Source organism: Cnephaeus nilssonii (genome assembly GCF_951640355.1).
Source record: "Cnephaeus nilssonii genome assembly, chromosome: 7".
NCBI classification, from domain to species: domain Eukaryota; kingdom Metazoa; phylum Chordata; class Mammalia; order Chiroptera; family Vespertilionidae; genus Cnephaeus; species Cnephaeus nilssonii.
Window position 1 is genome coordinate 29,321,480 of NC_137078.1, and position 11,353 is coordinate 29,332,832.

Consider the following 11,353-nt stretch of genomic DNA (forward strand, 5'->3'; position numbering starts at 1 on the left):
AATGCACGGTTCTTATCTCTTAGTTTATTCTAAGAGTAAAAATATATCATGGGTTTTATTTTACTCCAGAATCCTATTTTGCAAGTAAGAAATACTGCCATCTTATTTTGATGACTCTTTTTCGATGCAACCCACCAAAAGGAAGTCCAGTTCCAGTACAACTTCATCAACCCAAAAGGATGAATTGTAAGTTCTGTTTGTCTACTTGATTGAGAAGTCAGCCTGGGATGGAGAGTCCTTTTCCAGAAAATGTGGAACTGAAAAGTCTGGGGGCCTTTCAGTTGACAAAGGTCAATGACATCAAATTTCCCAGGGTTTCTTCTTCCCCGTCTGCTAAAGTAACAAAGACAGGGTTTTTTTCATATATATATATATATATATATATATATATATATATATATATATATATATATATATATTTTAAAACCCCCTTATTTATATTTGACCTGAATACTTGTCAAGTTAGCCCAATCATAGTTTCTATAACCAAGGCAAGGCAAATCTGAACATCCAGATTTGTTAAACTAATTTCCCTTCAGGTCCCACCCCACCCCCCTCTATACTATAGGAATATATTAAGCAGTAGGATAGAATGGGATAGAATCTTATTTCCATTTATACCCCATACTATTTTATGGATGTTGTGAGATTTTATGTTGTGCAGGTGTATGAGAGCAGAAGAAATGAATTAGCAGATATCACACTACATCTCAAATAGAATTCCATTACTTAATGGAAAATAAATAAGATAAAATATTTCCCTTAATTCAAAATTTGAAATGTCTAATATCATTGCTAACAAAGATAGCCTATTATCCTAAAACAGAAAAAAAATTGTTTTGCAAAATTATCTTTGCTTACTGTTAATATGACTTAAAGAGCAGCATTATCAAGAATTACTTCATGTACTGCAAAGCCAGCAGAGGGAACACTGAGTACTGATTTAGTAGGGGCCACCAAATATCTGTATTTGGGGGGGGGGGGGAAATGTCAATAATGGAGAACTGGTTATAAAGCACGTGTAATTAAGTAATGAGAACCCAGCAATCTTTTCTCATTATTTATTAGTCAGAGGCCTAATACATTGCAGTGTGCACACACTTAGTCAGTTGGCCAGAAAGGTTGACTTTAATAAAAGGTTGTTTATCACATGTTTTCTTACATTTTAAGAGAATTACTAACATAAGAACAAACCTACTTCAGAAGTCTAAGCATTCATATATACTATAATAATCTTACAAAGTCATTGGAAATGACTAATACTAATTAAAATATTAAATAAAATAATAACAAAAGTTCCATTCTAATAACATTTTCAAAATCTCTGAAATAGGTCTATGTCCTACAACTGGGGGGGGTGTCACAGTTTCATTGGCAGGTTTTCTTCCTTAGTGGCATGTAACAATGGTGTTTTTAAACATTTGTTGGATTTGTTGCAATACAGAAAATACATTGAACAACAGAAATAGGCCAGGGGCTTTTTGTTGTTGTTGTTGTTTTTGGGGGGTACATACTTCTAAAAAAATTTTGTGCTTTAAACATAAACAAAATTATTATGACTGCTTTGATTAACTTCCACTTTTCATATTCAGTGGTGGAAGCATAAATGGCTTTAGAAATATAAACCATTATATTGATACTCACCTTGACTGAATTTTCACAAAAGAGCTACTCTCAAATCATTTGTTGGTACAAATTCCAAAATAAAGTATTTATTCTTTTTTATTTTAGTGACAGTATTGGTTTTACAAAAACCAGTCCTCTTAGAGCAACTTTAATGTCAGATTGATAATATTTAGGGGTGTATTTTGGTGTGCATACCAAAGAAATTTAAGTGCATGATAACACACCAACTTTGTTATATGCAAAAGGAGTGTCTGGGTGTATTTTTTTCTTAAGATCTGTTTCTCCTTCTAAAAGAAAAAGCATATAACGTGGATAACTAATAGTCAAAAATTGTTTGCTTTTACCCACAAAAACATTCTTACTTGTGGTTGATCCTTAGAGATCCACTCACATGTCTCCAAAGGGTGTACTTTCCAGTAAAATTCTAAATCTGACAATCTGGGCCTCTCGCCAGCCTACATACTTTAAAAGTTTGACAAGATAAATAGAAATTTACTGCCTAGCACTAGTTTGGTCTGAATCGAAAGCTGACTTAATTATGTTGAGTTGGCCCTCCCCAACCACCCATCACTGGCCTGTAGAAAAACAGTTCACTGTTATGGTGTTAGGGAGGACCAATTTTTACTAGAATTCTAATTTTCACACTTTGGAACAAAGGTAATTTCTGTGGCCACATTAACATGTGTTCTGACTAAGTAAGCACCTTTTCTTTGCCACATTGCTCACAGTGCTTTCACAAAGTCCCTTTCTTTTAAAATCGTTGAGACCACAGGATTGCCACTATTGTCCTTGGATGGTTCACATCCATGATCTGTGATTATTTTTTCACATCAGTGGCCATCTTTTAGTCTCTTGAACAATAGGCTGCTTCTATGTGGAGGAGTATCTCAAGCATTTGAATTATCAAGGGAAGGATAATAGCATTCACTGAGGGCTTACTATACATCAAACTCATTGAACCCTCACACCAACCCTATATAAAGTAGCTCCTAGTGTTCCAATATCAGATGAGGAAAACAGACTTGGTCACATCCCCAGGGTTACAAAACCAGTAAGAAGGACCAAGAGCCAGGTCTGATACAAATCCAGAGGCTCCATTCTCTTCTGCTACCAGTTACCACCTTCTTCTACAGTTGCTCTTTGCCCTGGCCTTTTAGTTCCATTTGATTCAAGTAACAAATATATAGGAGGAATATACAGGAAAAATATATGTAGGAGGGTTTGGGGGAGAGGACAGGGAGTGATGTAATGTTTAATTTTGAAAATGTGGAAACAAATATTTAGAAAGTGCAATAGATTCCCATCCTTTACTCGCCGTTATCATCCTATAACTCTATAGAAATTCTCCCATTGAATTAATTATAGCACACTGCCTGGAGTGCTCCAAGGAAAAGCTCCTCTGTTTGGGCTATCCAGGATTTATAGGTGTTTAAATCATTAAATAACCCCTGTTTGGTTAAGAGAGCAAGTAATTACTGCAGAAATTCCTCTTTTTTGCCGTCCACAAACAGCACAAAAATTACTCTGAAGGGATTTACACAATACATCAGCATCTGTGCTGTACCTAGAGTTAAAGTAATTGTGATGACAGGTGTCTAGGTACCACTTTCTTAATGGTTTTCAATATCCATTGATTTACTGTTGTAGCTCTCCCTCCCCTTTTACATCGTTGGCTTTATGAAGGAGCCGAGGAACAGATTTTGCACTAGAGACTGATTCTTTATTCCAATAGTGAAAAGAACTAATAAAAATAATCACTTGGCTTTTAAGCAGAAAGCTTCCATTTACAGTGTTTCACCCTTACCCCCACCCCACTCCCAGCCCCTTGTTATCTAACATAATGGTTAGAATACATTTCCGTCTCTCCCTTTAATAATTTCATGCATTAACATCCTCTTCACACACACACACACACACACACACACGCCCGCACGCGCGCGCGCACACACACGCGCGCACACACACACACACACACACACACACAGCAAAAGGAAAAAAGAGGCAGCAGAAATCTCAGCTGTACTTCTAGCCCTTTTAAAAAGTTTGCTCTGTAAATTGGAATGAGGTCAGATTTGGAGCTTCTCATTGCACGCGGAGATTATTATTGCATCGGGTTCCAAGCCAATGGGAAGCCCGGGGGAGGGGCTTGGCACGAGGAAGCGTTGGTTACAGCGGCTGATTGGCCCGGGCCAAGACTGTGAAAGGATAAAGAGGCGCGAGGCGGAATTGGGGTCTGCTCTAAGCTGCAGCAAGAGAAACAGTGTGTGAGGGGAAGAGGCCGGATTCGCTCCAGGGTCTCTAGTTCTTGCACGCTCTTTAAGAGTCTGCACTGGAGGAACTCTACCATCACCAGCTCCCTTCTTGCAGAAGGGAGGGGAAAACATACATTTATTCATGCCAGTCTGTTGCATGAAGGCTTTTTGGCTTCCTACCTTGCAACAAAATAATTACACAAACTCCTTAGTGCCGATTCCGCCCACAGAGTCCTGGAGCCAGTCTCTTTTGCTTTGCATTGTAAGAAAGGCACTAAGTGATACAGACGATGTCGCTTTCCTGAGCTCCTGAGAGCGCTAGTGAACTGGAATCAACTGCTTCAGGGGAAGGAAAGAAAAAAAAAAAAAAAAAAAGACTTGCCTGGGAGGCGGCGAGAAACTTGCATTGGAAGCTTCAGCAACCAGCATTCAAGAAACTCCTCTCCACTTTAGCACGGTCTCCAGACTCAGAGCCAAGAGACAGAGCAAACTGCGGCGCGGTGAGAGAGAGAAAGAGGGAGGGAGAGACTCACCAGCCTGGGAACTATAACTCCTCTGCAAGAGGCGCAGGACTCCTTCCCCTCAGCTTCTGGAGACTTTTCCTCTCGCCCACCTCCGCCCCGACCGGGAGTGGAGGGGCCCGCTCGGCCGCCGCGGGCGTCCTCCCGCTCGGCGTGCGCTCGGCCGGGAGGGCCCGGCGATCGTGCTGCAGCCGCCGCGAGGCTGTGAGCGCGCGTGGGCGCTCGCCGAGCCGGGGCCATGGTGCAGCAAACCAACAACGCCGAGAACACGGAAGCGCTGCTGGCCGGCGAGAGCTCGGACTCGGGCGCCGGCCTCGAGCTGGGCATCGCCTCGTCCCCCACGCCCGGCTCCACGGCTTCCACGGGCGGCAAGGCCGACGACCCGAGCTGGTGCAAGACGCCCAGCGGGCACATCAAGCGGCCCATGAACGCCTTCATGGTGTGGTCGCAGATCGAGAGGCGCAAGATCATGGAACAGTCGCCCGACATGCACAACGCCGAGATCTCCAAGCGGCTGGGCAAACGCTGGAAGCTGCTCAAAGACACCGACAAGATTCCTTTCATTCGGGAGGCGGAGCGGCTGCGCCTCAAGCACATGGCTGACTACCCCGACTACAAGTACCGGCCCAGGAAGAAGGTGAAGTCCGGCAACGCCAACGCCAGCTCCTCGGCCGCCGCCGCCTCCAAGCCGGGGGAGAAGGGCGAGAAGGTCGGTGGCAGCGGCGGGGGCGGCCACGGGGGCGGCGGCGGGAGCAGCAGCGCGGGGGGCGGAGGCGGCGGCGCGAGCGGCGGCGGCGCCAACTCCAAACCCGCGCAGAAAAAGAGCTGTGGCTCCAAGGTGGCTGGCGGCGGGGGCAGCAAGCCGCACGCCAAGCTCATCCTGACGGGCGGCGGCGGCGGCGGCGGCGGGAAGGCGGCGGCCGCCTCCTCCTTCGCCGCGGAGCAGGCGGGGGCCGCCGCCCTGCTGCCCCTGGGCGCCGCGGCCGCCGACCACCACTCGCTGTACAAGGCGCGGACTCCCGGCGCCGCGGCCTCGGCGGCGGCCTCGGCCCCCGCCTCGCTCGCCGCCCCGGGCAAGCCCCCGGCCGAGAAGAAGGTGAAGCGGGTCTACCTGTTCGGCGGTCTGAGCGCGGCGGCGGCGTCGCCCGCGGGCGTGGGCGCGGCCGCCGACCCCAGCGACCCCCTGGGCCTGTACGAGGAGGGGGGCCCGGGCTGCCCGCCCGACGGGCCGAGCCTCAGCGGCCGCAGCAGCGCCGCCTCGTCGCCCGCCGCCGGCCGCTCGCCCGCCGACCACCGCGGCTACGCCAGCCTGCGCGCCGCCTCGCCCGCGCCGTCCAGCGCGCCCTCGCACGCGTCCTCGTCGGCCTCGTCCCACTCCTCGTCGGCCTCGTCCGCGGGCTCCTCGGCCTCCGACGACGAGTTCGAGGACGACCTGCTCGACCTGAACCCCAGCTCAAACTTTGAGAGCATGTCCCTGGGCAGTTTCAGCTCGTCGTCGGCGCTGGACCGGGACCTGGACTTCACCCTGGAGCCGGGCTCGGGCTCGCACTTCGAGTTCCCGGACTACTGCACGCCCGAGGTCAGCGAGATGATCTCGGGGGACTGGCTGGAGTCCAGCATCTCCAACCTGGTCTTCACCTACTAGCGGCGCGCGCTGGAGAGGTGGGCCGGGGGTGACCGAGGGAGAAAAGGTGGACAGAGAGAGTAGAAAGAGGAAAAAAAGGGGGAGGGAACCAAGAAAAAGGAAAAAGGAAAAAAAAAAAAGAAGAAAGAAAGTGATGAGCGCGGCCGGTTTGCCCGCCTCGGGGGTCGCCGCAGAGGAGAGCGAGCGCACGGCGATCGGGGACCCACGCTCCCATCCCCCACCCCTCCGGGAAGGCGGCGGAGCTGCGGGCGACGGGCGACCTTTTATTGTTGTTGTGGATGTTGTTGTGATGGCAAAAAAAAAAAAAAAAAAAGCTCCTTTGAATGTCCTCCCCTTTGCGTGAAGAGACCCCCCCATGCCCCCCTCCCCTCCGGGCTTCCGGACTGGTCTGTCTGCGCCTCCGCGAGAAGCCGAGTTTGGGAATTTTCTGGAGACTGAAGGAATCTCGCCCCTCTCTCTTCGCCCCCTTTAGCGATTTTATTTTTTTGTCGTTTTGTTTCTTGGTCAAGAGAGGAGTTGGGGGGTGGCGGGGGCGGTAAAAATATCCAGCGCGCCTCTGGGGACTTTGTCCTTAGCGCCCCGCGCCCCCCCTCTGCCCCCTCCCCCACTTTTCCTGGAGAAGACAAGGCGCGGGGAGGCGAGTTTGACCGATGGCAGATGTTCGGGGGCCGCGCTGGTTCCAGAGCCAGGACTGAGACTCCGCGCTGGCCCGTGCCCGTCTTTTTTCCTCTCCCCGCCCCCCCCCCGCACCCCCTTTTGCCCCTGCAGCCGGAGGAGATGTGGAGGCACCGGCGCTCGGAGGTGACCCGAGAACCTGGCTGGAAGAAGCAGGGGATGGATGGGGGCGACGAGGACAAGAACTGGAAAGGGGGCGAATCACAAACTGAGACGGATGTGCACGTTGGGGAGAAGGTGGCGGCGGCTCGGGGGCCCCCCCGCCTTCCACGTGGATGAAACCAGCGAGGGGACCGCCCGCGCGGCGCGGGAGGAGAGGCGACTGTCGGATGCGGTCCCGGGCCGTGGAGGGCGAGTGGTTTCGGGGGGGGGGGGAAAAGGTTTTTTTCTTCTCTTAATTGGAATCGTGATGGTGTTGGATTATTTCACTGGTGGGGTTACTATAGCATGTTCTCCTGTCTATCTTTTAAAGATTTCTGTATGAGACTGTTGAGCAGTTTTTGAAATAGTGTAGGATAATATAAAAAGCAGATAGATGGCGCTCTGTTTGATTCCTACAACAAAATTATCACCAGCTTTTTTTCATTCTTAACTGTTTAAAGGATTCAAACGCAACTCAAATCTGTGCTGGACTTTTAAGAAAACAATTCAGGACCAAATTTTTTCTCAGTGTGTATGTGTTTATTCCTTCTAGGTGTAAATGAGAAGACGTGTTTTTTTCCCTCACCGATGCTCCATCCTCGTATTTCTTTTTCTTGTAAATGTAATCAGATGCCATTTTATATGTGGACGTATTTATACTGGCCAAAACATTTTTTTTTCTTATTTTTGTCCTTTTTTTTTTTTCTTTCTTTCTTATTTTACTTATTCCTTCCTTTTTCTATTTTTTTCTTTCGTTCTTTCTTTTTTTCCTTTTTTCTTTTTTGTAGTTGTTGTTACCCACGCCATTTTACGTCTCCTTCACTGAAGGGCTAGAGTTTTAACTTTTAATTTTTTATATTTAAATGTAGACTTTTGACACTTTTAAAAAACAAAAAAAGACAAGAGAGATGAAAACGTTTGATTATTTTCTCAGTGTATTTTTGTAAAAAATATATAAAGGGGGTGTTAATCGGTGTAAATCGCTGTTTGGATTTCCTGATTTTATAATAGGGCGGCTGGTTAATATCTCACAGTTTTAAAAAAATCAGCCCCTAATTTCTCCATGTTTACACTTCAATCTGCAGGCTTCTTAAAGTGACAGTATCCCTTAACCTGCCACCAGTATTCACCCTTCCACCCCAGTCTTATGAAAAGGGGAGGAGAATTAGCCAAACACTGTATGCTTTTAAGAAAAACACATTTTTTTAAACAAAATACTGTTCTGTGCAAAGGCTTTAAAACTGGTGCATTTACAGCAAAAAGGGATCCTGTAGCTTTAATTTGTAAACCACATCTTTTTTGCACTTTTTTTATAAGCAAAAACGTGCCGTTTAAACCACTGGATCTATCTAAATGCCGATTTGAGTTCGCGACACTATGTACTGCGTTTTTCATTCTTGTATTTGACTATTTAATCCTTTCTACTTGTCGCTAAATATAATTGTTTTAGTCTTATGGCATGATGATAGCATATGTGTTCAGGTTTATAGCTGTTGTGTTTAAAGATTGAAAAAAAGTGGAAAACATCTTTGTACATTTAAGTCTGTATTATAATAAGCAAAAAGATTGTGTGTATGTATGTTTAATATAACATGACAGGCACTAGGACGTCTGCCTTTTAAGGCAGTTCCGTTAAGGGTTTTTGTTTTTAAACTTTTTTTTTTTTTTTGCCATCCATCCTGTGCAATATGCCGTGTAGAATATTTGTCTTAAAATTTAAGGCCACAAAAACAATGTTTGGGGGGAAAGAAAAGAAAAATCATGCCAGCTAATCATGTCAAGTTCACTGCCTGTCAGATTGTTGATATATACCTTCTGTAAATAACTTTTTTTGAGAAGGAAATAAAATCAGCTGGAACTGAACCCTAAATCTTGACTTTTGTCATTCTTATGCCTGAAGCCGAAGATTAGGAGCGCCCTACAGTGTGTGGAAACTTCACCATCTGCCTTAGCATTGAAACCAGTGAGCTCTTAGAGAGGAGACTATTAAATGCCATCTTACTGAGGAATAAATATGTAGTTCCTCTCGGCCGAATGTGGCAGGCCTTGACCCTGAAATGATGGCATCAGCTGAATATGTGTCAACTCTACACGCTTTCTAGGAATTTTCTGAATTCACCACATTTTTAAAATCGCCCTTTGTCTTGAAATTTTAAAAGGGGGGAGGGGCAACGTGGACAATTCTTTGAAGATAAAACTGGCTGGCTGATCTTTTCTTAACTTTTATGTTCCTAAAGCTGCTTTCTCCTTGACTTGCCCATGGTCACCACCTAGCAGGGCTAGAATTATTTTCCACAGATTAAGAACAAATAAGCCTGTTAAATTATTAATATATTGTGGAGGAGAAAGCTATTACCAATTAAGAAATGTGAAAGTTGATTTATTTTTTTCCTCAAAAGCAGGAAGGTTCATGTGGTGCTAAAATCTCCATTTTTGTGTCACGCCCAACGTGGTTATTAATGTAGGTGAAATGCAACAATAAGGATGACCTGGGAGAAGCTGGCTCCCTGAGGGCAAGGAGGAGAGCTCTCCCCCTCCGAATCTGTGTGTAGCAACACACTGAGCTAGTGGAGACTTACACTTTTTATAAGCATCAGGCCCACCAGTATTATTGAGACATGCATGCCTTGGATTTCCTGAGGCTCGTTAGTATTTGGTTTGGAACCTGCAACTTACTAAGTAGCACTATTATTTATTTTGAGGGTTAACAATTGCCATTCACAAAACCCCCTCTTCATTTTCCAAATGTTTGTTAATTAAAAAGGTGTGCTTTATATTTCTTACAATTTTTCAGCACTGGAGAGGAGGGGTTAAAAGGAGTCTTTGGAAATAAGCCTTTAGTCATCCGGGATTGCTTATAGGTAAGGGAGTGTCTATCCTGGCGTGCTCAGCTAGAAGAAGATATTTTTGGAGCGTGTGGTCCAAAATGAGCAATTTTTTTTTTTTTTTTTTTTGGTCAATGAAAAGCAATAATAACCCCCTCCAAAATAATATAATTGTCATGTTTCAATATAATTTCACCTTTTAAAGACCATTACAGCTACTAGTTTCCAAATTTTTCTTTTGCGTATTTGCTAATATATTGCGTTTTAATTGTATTTGTGTTCTGCAATTGTAGTATCTTGTTTTTCAGAGACCTTAAAACAACATGGTGTCTTAAGTCTCTTCAAAGATCTTTGCAAAAGGAGAAAGAACTCTTCTATAAAGTGCTTCAATTTAATTTTGTTCATTGTACTGATAGTATGATTGTTTAGTTTTTTCAGATCTAGGTATCAAAACCTTGACAGAAATAAGCCTATATGAAGTATATTTTATTTTGTAAGGTTCTCTTGCTAGAACTATGTTTATTTTCCCATTGACTGTCCATGTAAGGGTGGATTCTTTAAATATTTTCTTTAATGATTTTGATAATGTTGCTTTAAAAATAAAAGCTTAAATGTGCGTGTCTGTCCTAGGAGGTGACAGAGTAAATGTAAGAAACATTTTTGTACTTTTCTTCCTCTGAATCAATTTTCATTCATAAGAGATACTCACGTGTTAGGTGGTACAAGGCATAATAAACCTGAGAAACCAAACAGTTTAGTATGACTTTTTCTTTCAGATAATTTGGATCAATAGAAAAGAACAAATTTGAGATTCTCTTTTAAGACTATCAACCCATTCTTCTTTTAAGGACATTGCTTCTGGCCCTGTGGACATTGCTTCTGGCCCTGTGCACCATCAGAAATGTGAATCAGTAATAGTTGCTTACGCAAGGTTTGTCAGTTCCTAATTGAATACCTATAAGTGCCAAGCAAAAAATAAAGAGCATGTTAAGCGGATGTGGAGGGCTTCCTTGATTTGTGCTCACTGTGGGGGTGGGGTACTAGAGGCAGGAAAGGATTCTGAAGAAAATGAGAAAGCAAGGGGTTGGGAAGTGGACATCAACATTTGTGAGTACTGTATTTCCTGTGTTTATAGAGTGCTCATGAATTAGAAAACACGGTTTGGGTAATGCTATGGGTCAGAATGTTTAATCATAAATTTAAAATAATTTAAGGCTCCCAAGGAGGCATTTGGAAAGATGTAGATTTAAAAGAAAAAACAACACCTAAGAATCTGCTAGGAATTCAAATCTATTTTATCCATTTGGATGTCTTAAGGTGGAATGTTGTTATTCATGGTTTTTATCTGGTGGTATTAACTTTAGGCCCTTTTTTTCTCCTTTAAGGCCTACACAATACTTTTGAGGGTTAACAATTGAGGCTTAAATATTAATGTTTGTTGACCCATACCCCTCTAATTCATTCTGAAAAATTATCTCCATATACATTTCTGGATCTCTACTCTGGCTATCATTTAAAAGCTAAAGTGGAGAGGTTCTGGGGGAGAGAAGCATCTCCAGGCATCTGGATGGAGTCACACTGCTAAAAAAAATCTACTAAATTCCCCTTTGCACAAAATTCACATGCTGCCTGCCATTTAAAACCCTGCACACAATTATTTTAGCCCGT

General features: G+C 44.5%; 1 protein-coding gene across 1 annotated transcript; it reads left to right on the forward strand.

The window, feature by feature from the left end:
• Window positions 1-670: 670 nt before the first annotated feature.
• Window positions 671-10,503, forward strand: SOX4 (SRY-box transcription factor 4). The gene has a single exon (XM_079777581.1). The coding sequence runs from the start codon at window positions 4,638-4,640 to the stop codon at window positions 6,042-6,044; it is 1,407 nt and encodes a 468-aa protein (XP_079633707.1). The 5' UTR covers window positions 671-4,637; the 3' UTR covers window positions 6,045-10,503.
• The last annotated feature ends 850 nt before the right edge of the window (window positions 10,504-11,353 follow it).

Coding starts and splice junctions, on each gene's coding strand:
- SOX4 (XM_079777581.1), top strand. CDS start 4,638: ATGGTGCAGCAAACCAACAACGCCGAGAACACGGAAGCGCTGCTGGCC.